This window comes from Chiloscyllium plagiosum, chromosome 30 (assembly GCF_004010195.1).
Source record: "Chiloscyllium plagiosum isolate BGI_BamShark_2017 chromosome 30, ASM401019v2, whole genome shotgun sequence".
NCBI classification, from domain to species: Eukaryota; Metazoa; Chordata; class Chondrichthyes; order Orectolobiformes; family Hemiscylliidae; genus Chiloscyllium; species Chiloscyllium plagiosum.
Genome location: NC_057739.1, coordinates 26,491,614 through 26,517,290, shown reverse-complemented (window position 1 = coordinate 26,517,290; position 25,677 = coordinate 26,491,614). Strand labels below are relative to the sequence as shown.

At 39.6% G+C, this 25,677-nt stretch overlaps 1 protein-coding gene across 1 annotated transcript in view; it reads left to right on the top strand.

Moving 5' to 3' along the window:
• Positions 1–5,838, top strand: part of psmb7 (proteasome 20S subunit beta 7) — a gene marked incomplete at its 5' end in the record, with an annotated part of 61,423 nt that extends 55,585 nt beyond the window's left edge. The window contains 2 exons of the mRNA XM_043719696.1: positions 817–968; positions 5,586–5,838. Coding sequence (XP_043575631.1) covers positions 817–968; positions 5,586–5,697 — 264 coding nt within the window. The remainder of the gene's footprint in view (positions 1–816; positions 969–5,585) is intronic.
• Positions 5,839–25,677: the final 19,839 nt, after the last annotated feature.

Sequence of the window (25,677 nt, the reverse complement as noted above, 5' to 3'; positions counted from 1 at the left end):
ACAATGTAATACTGGTGAAGGTAGTGTGTATGAAACTTTTTTTCAGGATCACAATGGCTAAAACCCGTGAAGTATAACTGGTGACTGTTTTTATTCTTTTAGTTTTTGAAGGCAGACTAAGGTCGTGCAGCACTACAAACTATATTACAAAGCATCATGTAGGAGCAAGCAGTTAATTAACTAAATTTATTTTTTTTCTTATGATTTCGTCCTTTGACTTCCAGACATGCCATTTGCAAAACATTTAGCATGTTATACTGCTGATAGTGTTAAATCTACAATCAGTGCATTCACTTCGTATCAACAAAAAAGCTTTTTTATGCTACACCTTCTTTAGCACATGCATGCACTCCCAGATATGGTGAAAAATAGTCGGCAAAATTCCTGTAGTTTGCTTAAAATGCAAACAAAAACAGTTGCAATTAGAAAGCTTGTGTAAGTAAACTTGTTTCCATTGTTCTGTCAACAGAGGGAGCTCTTGCTTTTTCATTGTGATGTATAATGCTGAGTGTTGTACGGGGAAAATGAAATAGTCAAGAGAATTTGACAGTAGAGAAGGAGGCCTGAAATGGAAAGAATAGCTTGCTGGAAACATCCAGTTAATATTGACACAATGCTTCAAGTTGTCCTTCAATGAGGACTGCAAATAAATATCATCAGCAAATCATTCCTTGAAAATAAAAAAAAAGTTTGTCCTCAGAATTATAATTCAACACACTTGCATAGATACTTTCATGTTTAATTATTTCCAAAAGTAGTTGAACTTTCTATCTTAACTCCAGCTGACAAAATATTTCTGCAAACTTTGCCCATTAGGAAGAAGAGGCTAAGCAACTTGTACGGGATGCCATTGCTGCAGGTATTTTCAGTGATCTGGGATCAGGAAGTAACATTGATTTGTGTGTGATAACGAAGAATAAGATGGACTACCTAAGACCTTTTGATATTGCCAATAAAAAGGGTGTACGGTAAGCAGGTTTTGGTTTTCTTTGCATTGTTAACGTCTTAGAAATTCAAATTGTAAAGCGATAATGCAAACCTAGTGACAAATATTCTTTGTATAGTGAGTTCCAGATTGATCTCCAACCGTTTATTTTCTGGGGAACGGGGATGGAGCTTCATAGGGAGTGGGGAACATAGTGAGAAGCTTTCATAGAAGACTGGCTACACCATTTCTAAGCATAAATAGTCCAAATGTGACTTTGTCAGAAGCTTAAGCGAAGAAATCTTACAAAAGAGGATGAAATATCCTTATGTTGGCTATGTTGAGCTCTGCCTGTGGTTAATTTTGTAAACTTGAGCAAAATTTAATTAAAGTACAGGCACTATTTGTAAAGCGTCTCATGGTCAGTCTTTATCGGTAAACATAAATATTACTTTCTTATAAAACTCCATTCATGTCTAATTTGAGTGGGAAAAGGAAAGCAAGACATTTTAACCAAGATATTCAATCTGAGAGATGGTGGGTTTGACAGTTACAACCCAAATGGAAAATTGCAAATACTCACCCAGTTTGTAATTGTGGCCATTCAGAAGAGATCATGGAACATATAACTAATTCACAAGTGTAATACAGTACATTATTTCAGGTGCATTTTTTTCCAGATTAACCACCTAATTGTAAAATTATAGTTGTTGCTCTACAGTAGCAATAAGAAATGGAGATAGAGAGCCTCAGCAATAACTAAGAGAGCTGTGATTTATCGTCCAAGAAGGTTTCAGATTTTAAACAAATGTAGAATGCTCAGCAGGCCAGGCATCATCTATAGAAAGTTTCAGGTCGATGACCTTTTGTCAGAACATGCTTTCAGATATAATCCCTAGCCTGCACTGAGTGAGTTTTTCGCAGTCAGGATGGATGCAGGAATACTAGTTATACTGTATTGTAGCAGAGTAAATTGAACAAATGTTTTATATCTTAGCCCTGCTTTTGTGGAGATAGTGTAAGAAAGAATCAGACTCTTATGTGATGCCCTCGGACCTCCTCTAATCCCCACACCCCCAGCCTACCCTTTCAATGTTTAGTAACATTTTGGAATTCAGTATTAAAACCTGAATAATAGGCTCTTACGTGGAATACAGCAAAATTTCCATATGCCCTCAGAACCATAGTTTTAAAACATGAGAGGGGAAAGATGTTAATCTCTAACTTAAAACTTCAACTATGACTCCTTTAGCCTAAATCTGGGAGTGGACATGTTCAGTGGCAATTGACTCGCTGCCCCTACCAATGGGTGTGACTTATAAGGTTGCAAGCTAATACAAACAATGAATACTACAGTGATTAACTCACCTCCTGATTCGCTGCAGCCTGTCAGGTATGTGATGGAATACTTTCCTCTTACCTGGATCCGTGTAGCTCCAACAACACCCCACGTGCTTGACAACATCCAGAACAAAGTAGCGCACTTGATTGACACCACATCCACAAACATTCAGCACCGAAAACATCTACAAGATGCTTTGCAGAAATTTGCCAAAGATCCTTAGACAGACCTTCCAAATCCATGACCACTTAGATGGGCAAGGGCAGCAGGTACATGGAAACACTATCTGCATGTACCACTCGGTGTCACACCCATCTTGATTTGAAACATATCACCATTCTTTCACTGTCACTGGATGAAAATGCTGAAGCTTTCTCCTTAGCAGCATTGCAGGTTTCCTGCAGCAAATGGACTGCAACAGTTCAAAAGACAGCTCACGACCACCTTCTCAAGGTCATCTAGGGACTGTCAGTAAATGGCCTAACCAGCAACACCCACACCTACGAGTATGTTTGTTTTTAAACATCAACGTGATAAGAGCTGATCGCAATTGTCTCAGGTTATCTCACAGCATGATAATCAAGTTCTGCCTCACTGTTAGCCAATCAGAGGCTGGCACCCTTTAAGGCCTGATTCATATTTTGACATAATTCAATAATCCATTGTGGCCCTCGGGACATTGCAAAAATAATAACTTTAAGTGAAAGTTTTGCTGCCAAGTGATTTGGCTCGGCCCTGGCAAACATCACATTCAAGTCTATTCACATGCAGTTTTCAGTGGACTCATTGAAAAATGATCGAGAGAGGAGCCAGTGTGACTTTTTCCCTTCTTCTGTGTAGGGCTGTTGCTCCTTGTAATAACCACACTATTATTCAGATCAGCTACCACCATACAAGCAATGTGTTTGATCTGGGATCTCTCTATTCTCACAATTTATCAGTTTCTAATTTATCAGTGTAGCCCATATGATTTTTTTGGTTGAGATTTTGTATTTGTGATTAATCAGGAAAAGCTGTTCCATTTTGTCTGTGTAATATTTTTGTATCAACAAAATACTTTTAATCATTCATACACCTTATGAACTTGTATCCACTACACCTCAATTTTCACAGAAATTTCTTCCACTTCTAAGATATATCCAAATTACAGGATCCTTTTCTGAAATCTCAAAGTGCTGCTGGTGTCTGTCCTTCTTGTTTATCTGCCAGAATAGTCATTGAATGAGACAGCCTCTTATTACCTAGGGCACTAAACCCATTTCCTCTTAGTAAATCAACCCCTCAGACCAAGAAACATTGCATTTATAGCATTTGATTTCTAGCTATGTGTAGAATTATACCACATTGAAGGAGACCTTTCAGTCCATTAAGTCTCTAAATGAGCTATCCAGTTGATTCTCCTTTACAAGTGTACAAGTTGCTATACACAAATTGCTGGTGAAATTGTTTTATCTGGATGTACCTGAGTAACACCTTTCAGAATTTTGAGCACCTCTGTCAAATTTTTCCTTCACCTCTAAGGAAAACGCCTCCAGCTTCTTTTGGCTTCTCACGTGATTAAAGTCCCTCATTCCTGAATCAGTTATAGTAAATCTTCTCTGCACACTATCCAAAGCTATTGCATACTTCCTAAAACATGTGTCCAGAATATTGGCCATAGTATTCCAAATAAAGTCTCACCACTGGGTGGATTTCATTGATAAAGGTTCACCATCACTTCCTTGCTTTTGTATTCCATGACTGTACATTCACTCGAGGAATGTGGGTGTCACTGGCTGGGCCAGCAGCTATTGCTCATCCCTAGTATTAGAATTAGGAATTAGATTTATTGTTATGTGTACCCAAGTACAAAGTATTGGAATAATCTGTCACTTTGTTGAAATGTTGCCCTTGAGAAGGTGGTGGTGAGCTGCTTCTTGAATTTCTGCAGACCATGTCCTGTTGGTAGACCTGAAAATTCCCTTAGGAAGGGAATTTCAGGATTTTGACCGAATGACCATGAATTAATAGGGATATATTTCCAAGTCAGGATGAGGTGTTTACAAATGCTAAGGATACTGTATGCTTTTATCAACAGCCTTGTCAAATTGACTGGTTGCCTTCAGAGTTTGATGTATGTGAAACTCCAGACCTCTCTGTTCTTGTATACCCTTTAAATTTGCACCATTTCATTTAAATTGCCTCTCCACATTCTTTTATCCAAATATATATCAACTGTTTTCCATAGTTTCCTTAATTTGTGCACTGTATTACTTTTGCATTTCTTATTATGGAGGCAAGAACAGCCATTTTGTTAAGGAATGGTCATAGAAACTGCAATGAGATCGATGACCAATTTGTTGTCAAGGGTGGTGGCATTTGTGGGCAAAATGGAGTCAAAACACCAGAGCTCCCTCGTCTTTGAAGTTGTGATATCTAACATTCACCTGAACCACTGTAACAGGCTCATCCAAAAATGGGTACTTTTTTTTTACATTTAGCCTGCATTGTAATTTAAATATATCTGAAATGCAAAATATATCAGGTTCATGTTTCATAGGGATCACACAAAAGATAGTCTAATTCATATCTGTAACTTGCACAGTTGTCCAAGTTGTACATCTTATGATTTGCTGTAAACAAATTAATAGAAGATGCATTGGTCTATAATCCTATTCTCACTCAGTTTATTGGGAATCCGGATACCTTTCTCGCTAACTTTGTCTTCAATAAAATTCCCTGGTCTGAATGCATTTTAATTGCAAGTTTAATATTTGCAGAAATACAATGAATTATGTGGTTTGACATTCTACAAAGCTTACTAAATTGAAATGTTTATCAACATGCTCCCACTTGTTGCATGAATTGGTTATTTTATAATGAATTTTAATTTATCTATAGCATCTGTTTAACAGTGCGGTTGTTTTTTTTTGTAACTATTGTTTCTTCTGTCAGCATTTGCCAGTAATAGAGGAGCAGACTTTTTTTTTGAAGACTCTGCAAAACCATTATATTGTTTTCAGCATAAATTCTGTTCATGGGAAAACATACTTCACTGCAAAGTATGAAGCAACTGAAGTCAATTATGTACATTTACTTAAAATAGCTTGTTGATAGCAGCTAATTCTTTTTGCTTTTTGAAGAAGGAATATCCCAAAAAATGTTTGTCACACCTACAAGAGATGCACCTTTTATCCTTGTGTCCTGTTTGAAAGCTGAGAATTTTAGCGAAATCAATGACAAATAAACAACTATGCAATGGTTTTGTTACCATTCAGGGACATTCTTGTTTTCTTGCTGTAGGTGATTACTGTGTATTACATTTTTTTGTCTCACCAGGCAAGGAAGCTATAAGTACAGGAAGGGGGTAACAGCATACCTAACGGAAACAGTTGCTCCAGTGGAACTTGAAATTATGGAGGAAGTTGTACACACAATGGACACATCCTGAAGATTGCAACCTTTTTTATACTTCCTCAATTTGGATGTACATTAAAGCTCTAAGGTGTCTTTACATTGAATTAAGTGTGTAATGACTGGAGACCAGTTCAATTTTTACAAATAAAGTTCGTCTCCAAGATTTCCTTAACATTCACAAGTTGTGTTATTAAAATTTCTGGAAAAATGTTCCCTATTTATGTAATAGTAGCAAAGTTTCATTTCTAAGAAATCCTTTATTACATTATTATCTGATTATGATTGCACCAATCCAACTAGGTTCGAACATCTGTCAATATGGTTCCAAAATTAGAAAGTCAAAGGTTAGGTTTTGAAATAAATTGGCCATCGCTACTATCAAACAATCGTTTGGGTATTTGGTCAGCACAGCAACTTGAAATATTTATGCAATGAAAATGTGTCTTTCCTGTACAGTGCTATTTATTAAACATATCACTGTGCATGTAAGGTCAGACTTCCAATTAAATATGAAGGAATAGGTAGCTCATTGATAACTGACTATGAAAGTAGAAGCTAAATATCAATGTGCCGATTATTCAGAGCGAATCATATTAGTATTAAAATCCACACATTCATGTACATAAAGGTTTGTTTGCCTTAATGCAATTTAACTAATCTGTTAGCACCTTATTTTTGTTTCCTGCGTGCCTCAGCACTTGCTAACAATTCACATAAAATGAATATTGAGTGATTCAGATCTCTTATTGTGACACACATCTGATTTTGGTCTCATGTTATTGATTTGCTAACTTATTGTGAGATTAGTATTAAAACACTCGCCCTTACTCGGGCTCCATTTCTTTAAACGTTTATATAGTTTAATATATGCGTTTTGTTTGTGACTTAATAATTATAGATCTTGTTGGACCAAATGTCATGGTAGAAAGTAGATTTATGTATTAGACATGTCCCAATTTATTTAAGTTGTCCATTAATTTTACACTCAAATATTTTGGCTTGGGGCAGAGGCAGTAGCTTAATTGTAATATCCCAAGACTAGTAATCCAGATGTCCAGCCAATTATCTTGGGATTTTATTCAAGTCCACCATAGCTGGTGGAATTTAAATTCCATTAATAAAATTCTGGAAGTAACATTAAGCCTCACAAACTAAACATCAATGTGCCGATCATTCAGAGCAAATCATGTTAGTATAAAAATCCACACGTTCATGTACATACATTGTGAAACCATTGAACATAGCTTAATACATTTATACACTAATGTCTGTTAGGGGAGGAAAGCTGCTATGCTTCTCTGGCCTGTATGTGATTCCAGATACACAGCAGTGTGATAAATGATTCATGCTTAAATGCTCTCTGAAATGACCTATGAGTGTATGTATGCACCCTACCCCACTGACCGCATCTCACCACCCACATCTCAAAAGCAGTTAGGGTTGGGCACTAAATCTTGGTCTCACTGAGATCCCAGGAGTGAATTCAAAGAAATTCTGGTAGTTTTGTTTTAATTCATTCCAAGAGATGTGGGCATTGCTGGCCAGGCCAGCATTTATTACCCATCCCTAATAGGAGGGCAGTTAAGAGTCACAATTCTTTTAAGTTGTCTATTAATTTTACAAATTGCTGTAGGTCTGGAGTCATGTTGGGGGTAAAAAAGCATCTTGCCTACAATTGGCAATGGTTTCATGATTATCGTTGGACTCTTAATTCTAGATTTTTATTGAATTCACATTCCACCATCTGCCCTAACAGGATTTGAACCCAGGTCCCCAGAACATTACCTAGGTCTGTGGTTAATAGGCTCGTGAAATGCCATTAGCCATTGCCTTCCCTTGCTTTATAAAGCCATACAGCAATTACTACTTGTTAATTCAGTGGATTTGCTGTATGGTTAGATTTTCAGTGGGAAATCTCTCCGAATGTCCAACGTGCTCCCTCAATATTACTTTAAAGCCTGCGATAAACATCAGAAGAAAAGCAACTCTGATAATGCGGTTTTTCATCTGTCCTGGGGTTGGACTTCTAGCTATATCTTCTGAACGCTACCAACTTGAGCTATGCTGAGGTCAGTAACTACATCATATTGTTAATTGCCGTATGTTTTATAAGATATTCCATGACTCCTGTGTACAGTCAACATATACTGTAAGCTGTCATCTGCAACAGAAAGTCCCAATAGAAAATCAAGCACCCATGAACTCTACTTTTCTGAGGAAGGAAATGTGACTTCAAAGGTAACAGTTGTCGAACATAAAACTGTAGTGACTTGACTTGATAACTTCCTTTATCTTGAAGCTTCATGATGCTCCTGATCACTCCGGTCTCTAAACAATGAAGGAGAACGATAGGCAACTTTTAACTGTTCAACAAAGTGCAACAAAAATATTCCTTCTGAAGGAAAAGAACAAACTAAACATCAATAGGACTGCATAGACCCACAAAGTCACAAGGGAACAATTGATGTTTGAAAAATGCATAAATAGAGAATGACGAGTGCATGGTACAAGTGAGTGTAAAGAGGTTAGGAGCGACATCAAAAACAATAAGGACAGGAAGGAAGCTATGAAATGATCAAGAAATTCACAACAGTAAAATATTCCATGGGTGCGTCAATAAAAACAAAGTTGTGTTGCTCATAAGCGTATTAAGTAGTGAGCAGGATAATATCGCAGGTTACAACAGTGGTGGCAGAAATATTTTTTTTTTTATAGATATTTTTATTAGAAATTTAACATTTTTACAAGTTTACAAAAATAAACAAAACTCTCAGATATAAACCTATAGACTCAGTCTTACTGGGTCGCCGCCATCTTGGATCCCCCGGCAGAAATATTTAATAATTATTTTACCCTCATACAACCAGGGAGATAGAGCAAATAATCTTGATGTTGAATAATGAGGTAAGTATGTTTAAAATTTTTAAAAAATATACTAAGACTCAAAAATAGTCAAGCTTCTAGTAAGGGATTGCACCCATGTATTTTAGAACATAGAACATTACAGCGCAGTACAGGCCCTTCAGCCCTTGATGTTGCACTGACCTGTCATACTAATCTGAAGCCCATCCCACCTACACTATTCCATGTACATCCATATGCTTGTCCAATGACGACTTAAATGTACTTAAAGTTGGCGAATCTACTACCGTTGCAGGCAAAGCATTCCATACCCTTACTACTCTCTGAGTAAAGAAACTACCTCTGACATCTGTCCTATATCTATCATCCCTCAATTTAAAGTTATGCCACTTCATGCTCGCCGTCACCATTCTTGAAAAAAGGCTCTCCCTGTCCACCCTATCTAACCCTCTGATTATCTTATATGTCTCTATTAAGTCACCTCTCAACCTTCTCTCTAACGAAAATAGCTTCAAGTCTCTCAGCCTTTCCTCGTAAGACCTTCCCTCCATACCAGGCAACATCCTAGTAAATCTCCTCTGCACCCTTTCCAAAGCTTCCACATCCTTCTTATAATGCGATGACCAGAACTGTACACGATACTCCAAGTGCGGTCGCACTAGAGTTTTGTACAGCTGTAGCATAAGCTCATGGTTCCAGAACTCGATCCCTCTATTATTAAAAGCTAAAACACTGTATGTCTTCTTAACAACCCTGTCAACCTGGGTGGCAACTTTCAAGGATCTGTGTACCTTAACACTGAGATCTCTCTGCTCATCTACACTACCAAGAGTCTTACCATTAGCCCAGTACTTTGCATTCCAGCTACTCCAACCAAAGTGAATCACCTCACACTTGTCTGCATTAAACTCCATCTGCCACCTCTCAGCCCAGCTCTGCAGCTTATCTATGTCTCTCTGCAACCTACAATATCCTTTGTCACTATCCACAACTCCACCGACCTTAGTGTCGTCTGCAAATGTACTAACCCACCCTTCTATGCCCTCATCCAGATCGTTTATAAAAATGACGAACAGCAGTGGACCCAACACCGACCCTTGCGGTACACCACTGGTAACTGGACTCCAGGATGAACATTTCCCATCAACCACCACCCTCTGTCTTCTTTCAGCAAGCCAATTACTGATCCAAACTGCTATATCTCCCATAATTCCATTCATCTGTATTTTGTACAATAGCCTACTGTGGGGAACGCCTTGCTGAAATCCATATACACCACATCAACCGGTTTACTCTCATCTACCTGTTTGGTCACCTTCTCAAAGAAATCAATAAGGTTTGTGATGCACGGCCTCCCCTTCACAAAACTCTGCTGACTATCCCTAATCAAATTATTCTTTTCTAGATGATTATAAATCCTATCTCTTATAACCTTTTCCAACACTTTACCAACAACTGAAGTAAGGCTCACTGGTCTATAATTACCAGGATTGTCTCTATTCCCCTTCTTGAACAGGGGAACCACATTTGCTATCCTTCAGTCTTCTGGCACTATTGCTGTAGACAATGACGATTTAAAGATTAATGCCAAAGGTTCGGCAATCTCCTCTCTGGCTTCCCAGAGGATCCTACGATAAATCTCACCCGGCCCAGGGGACTTATCTATTTCATACTCTGCAGGATTTCTACTACCTCCTCATTGTGAACCTCAATCAAACCTAGTCTAGTAGCCTCTATCTCAGTATTCTCCTTGACAACATTGTCATTTTCTAGAGTGAATACTGACGAAAAATATTTTAAAGGAAAGTAGCAGAGGCACTCCAACTCATTTAATATTTTGGTAGCAAAAGGTGTGCCAGAGGACCCGGTGATTAGCTAACGTAAATCATATGTTAAAGAAACAGGACATATTCAGTGAATTATAGATCAGTCAGCTTAACATTAATGGTAGGAAAAATAAATGGAGAAGCACCTAGCAATTAGAAACATTTTAGCGAATAGTCATTCTGAATTTTAAAAAGACCATCCAGCTTAATGAATCTTGCTAATTGTTTTTGGAGATAAAAAGGCAGGTAATCTTGGCAACACAGCAATTTATCTGGATTTTCAAAAGACCATTGACATTGAGGAAATGATGATCTACTGATGTTATTGCTGGACTATTATTCCAGAGACCCAGATTCTGGGGACCCAGGATCAAATCTTGCCATGGCAGATGGAGGAAGAATTCAATAATGACCATCATGAATCAATTGTCAGGAAAAACCCATCTGGTTCACTAATGTCCTTTAGGGAAGGAAAGCAGCCAGCCTTATCTGGTCTGGTCTATGTGTGACTCCAGGCCCACAGTCATGTTGACTCTTAGCTGCCCTCTGGGTAATTAGGAATAGGCAATAAATGCAGGCCTCGCCAGTGATGCCCCAATCCTGTGATTGAATGGGGGGAAAAAAGACATCCCATTCTTTCACTAAGGTCAGTGAATGTAAAGTCAGGGCATACGTGACAGAATAGATTCTAATTGCCCTCAAGACAAAGTAGAAAGTGAAAGGACAGGGTGGTTATTCAGAGTATCAGAAAATAGAAAATGGTGTTCCTGGAGAATCAGTGCTGGACCACTGCTGTTAAGTTTACGCTAACAATTTAGATTTTGAAATCAAAGATAATTTCTAAATTTGTGGGTGACATCAAATAGGTAATGATTGATACTAAGAAAGGTTGTGACAAATTACAAGAGAATGCTAATAAACTTGTAAAGGATACATAAATTGCAAATTAAGTTCACAAGTGCGAATGGTACGTTTTGGTGGGAAGAATAGGCAAATCACAGTACTTGAAAAGTGTAGGTCAATTTGGGGATTGAGGAATAAAGGGATTTTGGAGTATAAATATACCAATCACTAAAAGTTGCAGTGCAGGTGAACAAGTCCACAAAAAGAGGCAAACCAATCTTTAGTTCCAGACAGACTGAATTATAAAAAAAGGATAACAGAAGCACTGGAGAGGACACAAAAAAGGTTTGCCGGGTGATACCCAAAACATATGGTTATATATAGTGCATGAGGATTGACAGGCTGGGCTCCAGAGACAGTCATGTGATTGAATAGAGGTCTTAAAACTTCTGACAAGTTCTGTCAGAGTGGATACAGAGAAAATGTTTCCTCTTGTGGGGAACAACACAACTAGAGGTCATCACTGCAAGATAGTCATCAAGAAATCTAATAGGAAGTTAATTAGAATATTGTTCACGCAAATTATGGCAAGAATATGAAAGTTGCTGCCATAGCGGATGTTTAGAGCAGATAACATCATGGCATTTCAGGGGAAACTGGGCAAGTATTTGGAAGAGGAGGCAATAGATAACTGTGTCGTAGATTCTGCTGAGAAAAGATGGAAAGAGCCTCATTTGGAGAGAAACGTGCTCATTGATTGGTTGGACCAAATGGGTCCCTTTCTGTGAGATGTATCCTAAATAGTATATAGGGAACTGGTGACTGGTAATATCATTGAGCAAGTAATTCAGAGACAGACTAAATTGCACCATGTGTTGAGTTGGCCTTAAACTCAAACAGTATATAATGTAAAGTTAGCAAGCCACTCCATTTACAGGTAATTAGGGATGGACAACAAATGCTGTCCTTAATAACAGCGCCAACATCCAATGAGAAAGTACACTTAAGTAATGTTTTACCATTGACTGATGTTAAGTTCTGGCTTGTAATTTCTGGGCCAATTCTTTGGTAAGTCTGATTTACCAACATTCATCCTCCACTAACTTCACTTTTGTCTTGGTGCGTGCTGTTTCTAGATTAGACTTGGCAGTACATCACTGATATGTCTCTGCAGCTAATTGAGAAGGAACACAGATTTTGAAGCTCACAGATTGCTAGAGACCACAGACACCTGCTCAGCCTTGGGCAAAGGACAATCCATTGGTCTCTTGACTCCATCCAGGACAAAGAAGCCACTTGCTTTGCATCACATCTACAAGCATTCACTTGCAAATGTATGTGCCATCTACAAGATGCACTGCAGAAAGTCACAAGTTTACCTGAGCACCTCCCAAACCCACAACCACTACCATGTAGGAGGACAAGGGCAGTCATTACATGGGAACACCATCATTCCTCTCCAAGTTCCTCTCCAAGCCATGCACCATCCTGACTTAGATATATATTGTTCCTTGAGTGTTGTTGGGTCGAAATCTTGGATTCCCTCCCTAACAGCATTGTGCATCTATGCACAACGAATGGACTGCAGTGGTTCATGGAGACAGCTCCCCAGCACCTTCTCAAGGACAACAAGCAATGGACAATACATTGCCCAGCTAGTGACAATCACATCCCATGAATAAAAGGGGACAATTGGTGTGAACAATGTAATTGTCCTGATTACTCAAGGTCATAATTTGTACTCTGTATAGTTAGTGACCTGTTGGAAGCATGATTTGATGCCAGATTGGATGGTATTAATCAGTGGGTACATGATTAATGTAATTGTCTCCAATAGAGCTTCACATTCAGATAATTTAACTTCACTACTAAGAAATAACTTATTCCACCCACTCTGCATGCATTGGCAGTCATGTTGTATTGTTCTTGCACAGTTGAGTTTGGAAAAAAGATGGCAAGGTTTCAAATTTGTTTCCTTGTTTCTAATGAACCCTAATGCAAAATTTGAATTTCCCACTTTTTCCAGAACTCCGATATGTTCCCTGACCAGAATTGAACAAACATCTGTATGGATTTTATCGGACAGTCCAAATGAGAATGGCCCAGCCCTGTGGCCTGTTGTCTCCACAACTCCAATACTGACCTACAATAACCCTGGGCTGTCTGAACCACTGATGCAGTTGGTCAGGCACATTGTATTTATATGACAGTATAGAGGTGGGTGAAATGCTTAGGTTGTGAATTCAGGCTGGAGCAGCTTTAACAGTTCTTGTGGTTCTGTGGTAATGACCTCACCTCTGAGCTAGGAGGCCTGAGTTCAATTTCCACCAGATCCAGAGATACATCAAAATATCTTTGAACATTAGACAATATCCATAATTTCTGAAGGCACTTAACATGCAAGGCTTGACTGTGACCCAATCTCCAAATGCAAAGACACATATCCCCAGAGTCTGACTATCTTGGTCAACCTCACTGACTAGAGTAGGATAAGCCCCTTTGTTGACTGTAGCAGTACCCACTGACTGGAGTCCCCATTGATCTCATAAAAAAAATGGTTCTCTTTGATTTCAACACACAGCCATTCATTTTAAGCACATGCAATGTGTTTGCATACAATTTGCTTGCACATGGTATAGATATGACATTGATGGAACACATTGCCATGCAGTAACATGTCCAGCCCTGGACTGTTTAGTGTTCCCTGCCTGTCCATCTGTGTTAAAAAGCATTGCAGGTTACAGACGGTGACAGCCTTAAAGTGGGTACGAAGTCAGTGAGCACTAAGAAATGAAACTGAGTCATACAATGCAACCCGTGTGCCACTTGTGCCCAGTGATTTGATTTGACTTATTGTCACATGTACCTAAGTACAGTGAAGAGCTTTGTTCTGCAAGAAGTACATGTAGATCATAGCAAACAATGACAAATAGATCACAGGGTGCTTAGACAGAGGGAAGCACACAAGGTTAAGGCTGTACAGAAGATGAACAAAGCAATATCAATATTAGATTTGAAAATTAGAGAGGTCCATTCAGTTGCCCAATAACAGCAGAGAAGAAGCTGTTCTTGAACCAATTGGTGTGTGTGTTCTAGCTTCTGTATCTTCTGTCTGACAGAAAAGGTTGTAGGACAGTATTACCGGTGTGGGAGGGGTCTTTGATGATGTTGGCACCCTGCCCAAGGCAACAAGAGATGTAAATGGAGTACATGGATGGGAGGTTGGTTTCTGTGATGGTCTGGGCTGTGCACACAACCTTCTGAGTTTCTTATGGTCTTGGGCAGAGTGTTTGCTGTACCAAGCCATTGTGCACCCATATAGAATGCCTCCTATAGTGCATCTGTAAAATTTGGTGAGGGTTTTTATGGAGATGCTGAATTTCCAAAGCCTCCTGAGGAAGAAGTAGCCTCCCCAAACATGGGAGGTCCAGAAGAGATTGGTGGTTATTGTCTCTCCTCGGAACTTGACACTCTTGACCCTCTCCACCTAAGCTCCATTGATGTCAATAGGGGTGTGTCCTCCTCCTTTCTTCCTGAAGTCAGTGATCAGTTCTTTTGTTTTGCTGACATTGAGAGATTGTTATCATTACACCGTAACCTCAAGCATTCTATCTCCTACCTGTATTCTGACTCGTCATTGTTTGATAACCAGACTACAACAATAGTGTTATCAATGACCAGGCAGAAGCATGCAAGTTATGGGTGTCCTTGAACTCCAAAGTGAAGGATTGCAGTGGTTTGAGAGTTGGGCCAAGAAATAACATGATGCTTATGGTGAGGCTGGTAGTTTACCAGTGCCATGGTGGAGAAGGACAGTGTCCATGGAGCATGCAGGGACTTTGGGGTGAAGGCAGAGTTGGTGAATGCCCAGAGAAGCAAGTGGTGAGCTACTGTCAGCAGGTCTGAAAGTCAGCTCTGACTTTCTTATGGGGAATTGGGACCATTTAGATCCTCAGAGAAGGAGAGGAAAATTGATTCTTACATGTAAATGAGGTGAGTTGACCTAACAATGATATACAATTGTATGGAAGTAAAGTGAATGCTGATTAGCAGTGAGTTTCGGAAATTGCTGGTTAAGGTTTAAGGGGAACATGGGGATTTTTTTGTGGGTGTTGAGATTCCAAATGATGAGTATTTTTCCAACTTTCAGACTGTCGCCCACACTGCTACAGGAAGTTCTGCCTCCCCCAATCTCTCCATCAAATTCTAAATAGTTGCTGGTGTTACTATTTGCACAGAAGCTTGGATATATTTTCATAAAGTGGTAGATTCATCTGTACCTCAGATAATCTGTGCCTGGACTCTATTGTATGATAGTGCAGACTCGATAATGTACAGAAATCCAATGGACTCCTATAAAGATGATCCTCCTCGATTTAATTTTGACTCTTTGATGACCAGCTTTCCAATCCAACTATGAAGATTCTTCCGAAGTTGCATTATCATGACTTGGATTTGAGATTTGAAACTAAGAATTGGTAGCAAAACTTTCAACTACCGATACAAAACGTTGAATCCCTTTATAAGAAAATAACATCATAATGACAGGTATCAAACAAATGGGCTGCACAATTCTGAATGCTATGCTTCTGGATTTAGAAAGCAGAATTGCACTGGTATGCCAACATAAAGGAGGATCAAGTACAGAATATTGCAGCAGGCCTCAGTGAGAGCACGAATCAGTTTGACCAATGGATTCATCAAGGAAATGGTCTTCATGGTAGTTGGCAGATGGAGCTCCCTAATTAACATTTGCTTTGTGTGAGAATATGTAATATTATATATTGAGTGGCATGGTGGCTCAGTGGTTAGCTCTACTGTCTCACAACACCAGGGACATGGATTCAGTTGCAGCCTTGGGCAACTGTCTGTGTGGAGTTTGCATATTCTGCCTGTGTCTGCCTGAGTTTTTGCCAGGTTTTCTGGTTTCCTCCCACAATCCAAAGATGATGTGGAGATGCCGGTGTTGAGCTGGGGTGGATAAAGTCGTATGACATCATGTTATAGTCCACAAACACTGCTCCTTCATCAGGTGAAGCGCTCCGAAAGCTTGTGACCTGGTGTCGTGTGACTTTTGACTTAGTCCAAAGATGTACAGGTTAGATGCATCAGGTGTACAGGAATGTGCAGGTTGGATGGAATAACTATGTTAAATGTGGAGTTAGAGGGACACGGGAGGGAGTGGGGTCTGGGTGGGATACTCTTTGGAGGGTCAGTTGAGACTCAATGGGCCAAATAGTCTCTTCCCACACTGTAGGGATTCTATGATTAAATACACCAGTTCAGTTCAAAGGCTTAAGATCAATGCTCTTAAAAGATGAAGCTGCTTCACGTGTGACATTTGCAGTATGCCACCTGCTAGATTACAAGGAGAATGAACATGGATTCATAGAGTCATAGGGTTATACAGCATGGAAACAGACCCTTTAGTCCAAACAGTCCATGTTGACCATTTTCCCAAAGCAAGCTAAAATGGTTCTGGGTAATCCAAGATGGAGGATGGGGAAAATTATGGCTGTAATGAGCTGCTCCTTTTTTGAGGTATTTTCAATATTGGAGCTGATTTCTTCAAATCCTAGGAACAGTAATTTATTATCTTTGCACTGGTTTGGAACTTTGGGGAACAGAAAGATCAAAACGACAGCACTTTAAAAACGAGGGAGAGATAAAAGCAGTGACCACATGGGAAGTGAATCAAACAGAGAAATAAACCTGCACAGCTGCCTGACCCAGCAGTGAATCTGCACAGCTGACTGTTCTGCTGTTCGATTTCAAATATCTCTGAATACCTGGGTGCATTGAGGAAAAGTAAACCAACAGTGAAATTCACAGCTGACTTTGGAGAAACCTGTGTGTGGGAGACCTCACAGCAGGAGAGCAGTTAAGTGGCTAGTTTTAAAGTGTAACCTTACTGTTTTTTTGTAAATCAACAATAATGAGTAGAGTGGGTTCCTATTGGATTACATGCTTTATTGAGATCTGTCTCTTCATTAAACTTTAAAAATCTAAAAATATCAGTATTAAGTTAGCCTGGAGCAGTGTTTTTTTTAGATTAGTAAGTCTGTGCTATTTTCTGGGTCTGGAGATTGTTAAGGACAGATTAAACCTGTGCTGTTACAGTTGAGAAAAGGACCAAGTCAAACAGTCAGGGACAAAGTAGAGAACAAGGTAGGGCTGATAAATTAAACTACATTTATTTCAATTCAAGAGGCCTAACAGAGAAGGCAGATAAACTCAGGGCATGGTTAGGAAGATGGGAGTGTGATATCATAGCAATTACAGAGACGTTGCTCAGGCATGGACAGGACTGGCAGCTTCATGTTCCAGGGTATAGTTACTATGGGAAGGGAGGCAAGAGAGGAGGGGAGGGTGGCATTTTTGATTAGGGATAACATTATGGTTGTACTTAGGGAAGATGGGTCTAGGAATATATCCAGGGACATTGTTTGGGTGGAACTGAAAAATAAGAATGGAACAATCATATTATTGGGATTGTATTATAGATCCCCTAATGGCAGGAAATTGAGAAACAAACTTTAAGGAGATTTCAATTATCTGTAAAAATAATAGGGTGGTTATGGTAGGGGATTTTAACTTTCCAAACATAGTCTGGGACTGCCATAATGTTAAGGGCTTGGATGGAGAGGAATTTGTTAAGTGCCTATAAGAAAATTTCCTGATTGAGTATATGAATGTACCTACCAGAGAAGGTGTGAAACTTGATCTTCTCTTGAGAAATAAGGCAGGGCAGGTGACTGAGGTGTCAATGGGGGAGCACTTTGGAGTCAGCGACCATAATTCTATTAGTTTTAAAATAGTGATTGAAAATGATAGATTGGGGCTAAAAGTTAAACTTCTAAATTGGAGGAAGGCCAATTTTGACAGTATTAGGCAAGAGCTTTCACAAGTTGATTGAAGGTGGATGTTTGCAGGTAAAGGGATGGATGGAAAATGAGGTAATGAGAGTCTAGAGAAAGTATATTCCTGTTGGGTGAAAGGAAAGGCTGGTAGTTAAAGGGAATGCTGGATGACTAAAGAAATTGAGAGTTTGTTCAAGAAAAAGAAGGAAGCATATGTCTGGTATGGACAGCTGGGATCAAGTGAAGCCCCAGAAAAGTATAAAGGCAGTAGGTGTAAATTTAAGAGGGAAATCAGGAGGGTAAAAAGGGGACAGTTGTCGGCTGCAGAATCATTTCAAAGAGTCATAAAGTCATAGAAATGTCATTTTTTGTTTGGGAAATCGTGTCTTACTGCTTAATTGGGTTTTTTGAAGAAGTAATAAAGAGGATTGATGAGGGCAGAGTGGTACATGTGATCTATATGGACTTCAATAACGCATTCAACAAGGTTCTTCATGGTGGACTGGTTCGCAAGGTTAGATCTCCTGGTTTACAGGGAGAACTAGCCATTTGTAAAAAGGACTGGCTTAAAGGTAGAAGACAGAGTGTGGTGGTTGAAGGTTGCTCTTCAGACTGGAGGCCTGTGACCAGTGGAATGCCACAAGGATCGGTGCTGGGTCCACTGCCTTTCGTCATTTATATAAATGATTCGGGTGTGAACATAGGAGGTATGGATGTAGGTTTGCTCACTGAGCTGGAAGGTTCATGTTCTGATGTTTCGTCACCATACTAGGTAACATCTTCAGTGAGCCTCCAGATGAAGCATTGCTGATGATTCCTGCTTTCTATTTTTATGTTTGGGTTTCTTTGGGTTGGTTATGTCATTTCCTGTGGTGATGTCATTTCCTATGGTGATGTCATTTCCTTTCTTTTTCTCAGGGGGTGGTAAATGGGGTCCAAGTCAATGTGTTTGTTGTTAGAATTCTAGTTGTAATGCCATGCTTCTAGAAATTCTCGTGTGTCTCTGTTTGGCTTGTCCTAGGATGCATGTGTTATCCCAGTCAAAGTGGTGTCCTTCCTCATCTGTATGTAAGGATACTAGTGAGAGTGGGTCATGTTGTTTTGTAGCTAGTTGATGTTCATGTTTCTTGGGAAGACCATTTTTACTTTTTGGACTGTGGACTAACAGATGGGAGACCATGCAGCTTTAACCCAAGGGACTGAGGTCTGGTTGTTTTTCAGCCAGGACCATTTGTGTATGTGTGTGTTCAGGAATGCTCAACACAGTAACAACTTCTTGATTGGTTCCTGGGTGAGAGGCTACAGCTTTTGGTTTGAACAATACAGCAAAACCATCCAACCTGTGAAGGAAAAATCTATTAAATTATTCCGTCTCTGTCTCCCTACTGTGAGTGGAGAAGTAAAAGAAAACCTCAAGCAAGTAGCTTCTCTCTTTCTCTCTCTCGCGCCTCATAGCACCAGCGTCCCAGGTTCGATTCCAACCTCGGGCGACTGTCTGCATGGGTTTCCTCTGGGTGCTGTAGTTTCCTCCCACAGTCCAAAGGTGTGCAGGTCAGGTGAATTGGCCATGCTAAATTGCCCATTGTGTTCGGGAGATGGGTCTTGGGGGGTTGCTCTTCGGAGGATCGGTGTGGACTGGTTGGGCCGAAGGGCCTGTTTTCACACTGTAGGAAATCTAATCTAAAAAAATCTTTAAAAAAAGGAAAAGAGCATTGTCAGAGACAATGAAAATGTAAATCTTCAACCAACAAATGAAAGATTATGAATCAATGAATCCACAACATTGTCACCTCATTAGAGTCAAAAGGAACTCACTGATTGCTGTAATTCAGAATGGTGCCGGACCTTTGTTCTGGTGACTTTTTATTCCATGCCCATCCAAAATATTTGAGTTCTTGTCTTATTTCTTTATGTGTCTGTGCATAAGTTTTTTTTAAAATAGAGGTTGAGTTTAAGTTATAGGTTAAGAATCATGTCTTTTTCTCTCCATTGGTTAAACCTGTTTGATTGCAATAAATCCTGGGTTTTCTTCTTAATGATAAAAACAGTAACCTAAATTAGACAGTTTGGTAAAATTGGTCAGTTTGATAGTTAATTAAATTTTCACTTGGTAATGTCTCTGGGACTAGTGCAGCTTGATGTCTGGTGCAATACCCCAGGGACTCTGACTCAGTACTTCTGAAGTGTCATCCCCCTTGTACTTAGAAAATATAGCAGTCAGAAATCTCCTACAAACAACAATGTGATAAATGCACAATAAAATCTATTTTAGGGGAAAATGATGACCAGCACACTGGGACTAACTCCTCTATCCCCCTTCTTTTTCAACAGTACCTGGATCACATTGACCTGAGATGGCAGGTGAAACCTTGGTTTAATGTCTCATTCAAAAGACAGCACCTCCATCAGCACATCAACACATCTACAGTATCACACTGGAACATTATTTTTTATGCTCATGTCTTAATAAGGGATATGGGTGCACAACCTTCTGACATGAAGGCAAATCTACTAGCAATTGTGGAGAGTTTGTTGCTGGAAAAGCATCCGATGAGCAGGAGAATCGACATTTCAGGCCAGAACCCTTCATCAGGGAGAAAGTGAGGACTGCAGATGCTGGAGATCAGAGCTGAAAATGTGTTGCTGGAAAAGCGCAGCAGGTCAGGCTGATGTCCAGCAACACATTTTCAGCACAGCCCTTCATCAGCCTGACCTGTTGTGCTTTTCCAGCAACACACTCTGGACTCTGATCTCCAGCATCTGCAGACCTCACTTTCTCCTGCTACCAGTTGAGCCATAGTATTAGGTGATGTTTTGGAATAACTGAATAGGGAGACACCAGATAGCTTACCACCTAGTGAAGCAGGTTTAAGGGTGTGTAAACTGCTATCTAAAGGCAAGTTCCTTCTTTCAATGTGTTTTGTCTATCCATAGCTTTGAACAGCATCATACAAAACAGAGGGAGGCCATTTAATCCATCATTTGTGTATCAAAATAGTCGAGACATGTTTCCTTGAATACAACATTGTGAATACAACACTTGGCAAAACATATGTACAGTAGCCCCCCACCCCAACCTCGTACCCATGAGGGGTACGTTCCAAGACCTACCATGGAAGTCCAATACTGATGATAGGTGCAAACCCATTCATTTAAATGAGAAACATACCTTCCTGGCAGCCTCCTGTCCCTGGTTCTAGTTCCCTATAATATGTTCGGGCCGCAGTAACTGAAAACCGCGGAAACTGGACTCGTGGATATGCGGGTCGCCCTGCAGCGCATTGACCTTCAGAGTTACTGAGATGTAAAAGCCTTAGACCACAGTTGTCTAATTGTTGACTGGTATCCTTAAGAGTGATGAAATTAGAGGATATCTTTGGAGTCTCACTGAATGGTTGTTTCTCAGTTTACTTTCTCACCAGATACATTATTTCTAACATAAGGAGAAAAACAGGTGAAGACAGAGAGAGTCCCTTCCAGTTCTTGCTTATAAATTAATTTCCTTCTCTCTGCTGCTGCTCAGTCAGCTATTGAAATATACTTCAATGTGTCTTCCTGAGTCTAGTTCCATTTTCTTTCCAGGCTGGCTAACAGGCAGGCAAACCTTTCATCTTCCAACATGTGAGATTAAACAATACAAATGTGAATTAAAGCAAAAGATGCAAATTTATTGGCACCAATTCAATTGCCAATTTTGCTATCTAAATAAAAATCTATTGCATTGCAGATAGATTTATTTATTTCACAGGAGTCTCATAAAGTATGCCTCAATTTATGGTCAGGTGACTACAGCAGCCATTTTAGTTTGTTCCTTCTAAAAACTGTTCTAGTCCATGAAAGTCTCGGTATATAATGATTAGATGAAAGAAGTTAAAGTTCAATAGTCCAAATTTATCATCATGGATTGGAATATTCTCAGGTAGACTGCTATGCACAAGTTCTCACTGTTGAACATTGCAATTAAAGTGGATGTGAGTGTCTGTACATAATTAGCTTCTAAGGATTTATCTCAGTAAGTGTTATGATTGTTTCTAGGTTCATTAAGATAGCTCAGTCAGCTATTAGCAATAGAACAAAATAAAATCTAAAACCTGAACTGAGGGGAGGAGAATCATTGAGTTAATCCATTATTGTATAAAATTTCTTTTAAACCCTTTCCCACTTCATCTAGAGCCACAGGTGTCAGTTGAAAGGAAACTCTTTTTCTTCCTCATTAATCTGGTGGTTGAGCTGGTTGAGGATATGTGTAGGGAATGAAGAGGCTAAGTGAAGGAAGAGAAGTAAATGAAAAGGATTTGAGAGTGTCTGGACCCTAACCCTTGCTGGGGTTTGGTTTTGAGGTAAGAGAAAATGGCCAATTTTAGCTCTTCTATTGCCATGTAACTCAGAATAAGCCAGGGAGGGAACCCAGAAAGCTTCCTGTTCTGTAAGATTCCAAACCACAGTAAGCAAAAGGAAAGCAATGAAGAGAGATTTGCAGAAAGAGAAAGAAATGGCTACATGCCAGTAATAACGGGGATCCAGTGTGTTCCTCTGTTTACATGTTGTTATTCTTGCTTAATAAATAGCTGAGGGCATTCTTATGGTTTTCCTTTTCCCTGACATTTGATACTTTAAATTCACAATGTATAATTGTGTGTTTTTCTGGTGGATAGTTTGGCCTTACGTGGGTACCCACATCCATTGGAGTTGACAGAGCTTTGTGAAAGGGTGGAGAGCAGGAAGGAGGCTGCTTTCTTATATATAAGATTTTTGATGATGAACTTAGCTCGGTAAAGATCACTCAACGCACCATTTATTTCTCTCACATTCCATCCATCATTATAGCTGTGATTAATTCAAGTCTTTGACAGAGTGACATGCAAGGAGAGAACATCAGAATGGGACTGACTGAATTGCTCGACAGAGAGCCAGCACAGACACTATCTAAATGGAGCCCTTCACGGGCCATCAGGACCATGGTGCATTTGTACTCTTTGAAGTCCAGACAGAACTGTTGCTCAAACACCAGCGAGCTTCCCATTTACTACAATGATAATAAATATAATATGCTTAATTATTCAACTTCTAGACTGAAAAAATGTGTAGTGGGGGAGGGTTTTTTTTGTATTTGTAAAGCACATCTTAGAAGCAAAAAGTTGTGCATACCTGCTATGTTTCATACATACTGCAGTTATGGTGAGTAAATGTTAAAGCAGTTAGATGATGTTGATTAACAGGACTGCTTTGCTCTGGGTAGTGTCAAGCTGATCAAGTGTTGTCCAGCTGAACTGATCTGGGTGAGTGCAGTGTGTTCCTTCAGACTCTGACCAGTGGCAGAGAGGTGAGCCACTTGCTGCAGAATTCCCAGTCTCCAACCTGTAATGTAGACATACTTCCAGTTTTACAACATCTTTATCACTTTAGCCATGCCAAGTTAGAACGTGAGACATGGTGTAATTTGGGTATTTGTTACATTTTTAAAATTGTTCATTGCCATTACCAAATCTTTTATCTTAACTCTGCTCCACCTATTGTGCTCTCAACTACCTTCCCCCAGGCCCAAACCCCTGCCCCCCCTCCCATTTATTTCTCCACCCCTGAGTCTCCCAGCCTCATTCCTGATGAAGGGCTGATGAACTACCTGAAATAATGCAAATAACTTTAAAATCAACTTGCATAATGAAAACAATAGAACGGTAGAGTTTCAATTAGAAAGAGCTAAGCTCTGAAGGTATTTTTATTGCTTTTTAATTTCAATTAGATACTTTTATTTCAATTAAAAAGAACTAAGCTCCCAAATAAAGATACTTTATTCTGTTAGTATGCTGCAAATCATTTTGATTTGACAGTTGACATGTACTAAATTTTGCAAGCGCTTGTTTTTAAAAATATGCAGTTTTGAATCCACAATAAAAATGACTAGATGCTCAATTTTGCTTTTTGCTTTAAGCAGCTGTTTTGAACATGTTAATAGCGTTGCTTTACAATGTGTACTGTGTTCGTGTATAAGCCTTCATACTTTTAATTAATGCAGTGTTCAGGTCCAAAGCATAATTCCAGTGTGTACATAAATAATGAACAGCTTAAACATAGGCACTGTATGAAGGTGCTGATTCTGGCTACACTGGTTCAAGATACAACTTTCATTTCAAGCAGCAAGAATGCTGACTGAGAAGTCCTTCGTCTTTACCTGCGTATTGTCAAGCACTAACGATGGTCTACACCTCCCTACTGTCATCTTGCAGGACTAGTGGCAGGAAGTACTGAGTGAACACATCTGAGTGTTACTTCTCTGAGTCATACAAGTGATGTTTAAAAATATCCTTTCTTAACTTAAAAAATGGCGTAGGAAACGTTCGCATTTTTCAAGATGGTCACAGCAGGTTAATTGCCCAAATTGTTGCAAACAATTGTCCCACCCCCAATCGATACTGGCTATCTTGAGTGGGCAGTTTTTGACCTGGAGTTGGGGTCAGTTGCAAATTGATGGCTCTCACTGCGGATTTAGAGTCATAGAGATGTACAGCACGGTCCAACCCGCCCATGCCGACCAGATAGCAACCCAATTTAGTCCCATCTGCCAGCACCTGGCCCATAACCCTCCAAACCCTTCCTATTCATATACCCATCCAAATGCCTCTTAAATATTGCAATTGTACTAGCCTCCACCACATCCTTTGGCAGCTCATTCCATACACATACCACCCTCTGCGTGAAAAAGCTGCCCCTTAGGTCTCTTTTATATCTTTCCCCTCTCACCCTAAACCTATGCCCTCTAGTTCTGGATTCCCCAACCCCAGGGAACAGACTTTGTCTATTTACCCTATCCATGCCCCTCATAATTTTATAAACCTCTATAAGGTCACCCCTCAGTCTCCGACACTCCAGGGAAAACAGCTCCAGCCTGTCCAGCCTCTCCCTATAGCTCAAATCCTCCAACCCTGGCAACATCCTTGTAAATCTTTTCTGAACCCTTTCAAGTTTCACAACATCTTTCCGATAGGAAGGAGACCAGGATTGCACACAATATTCCAACAGTGGCCTAACCAATGTCCTGTACAGCCGCAACATGACCTCCCAACTCCTGTACTCAATACTCTGACCAATAAAGGAAAGCATATCAATTTGATGACAACTATCCAGTTTCTAATAATCTCTGGCATGAATTTCACCTTTATTGACTTTAATTTGAATCTGGCCCCAGGTTAAGGAGATTGCCAATCTTTCAACAGCAGAGATGCCACCAAGCTGGGTAAGTTGCCAATCACATTCAAGAGTTCTCATAGATAGCAAACTGAAAAGTGAATGCAGTGAATGCAAATACATAAACGTGTTAAAGTTGAACAAATATAAACAATTGATTTGTGAAAAGTATTTTCAAGCACAGGATTGTTTTTATCATAAAGGGAAACCTTGACACTACACAAATGTAAAGTTCGCTTTCCAAGGCCAGAAAAGTTCTTCAACAGTTATGACTTTGTACCCCATTCAAGGCAATTGTCTACTCATTAACAAACTGTCAGTTTTTTTCAGGGATTTTTAACAATGTTTTACAGCTAAAAGGGGAGTTTCATCAGTTCAGTGATTTCTAAAGACCCATGGGGTCTTCCAACAGCTCATGCTATGGAATCAGTGACAGCA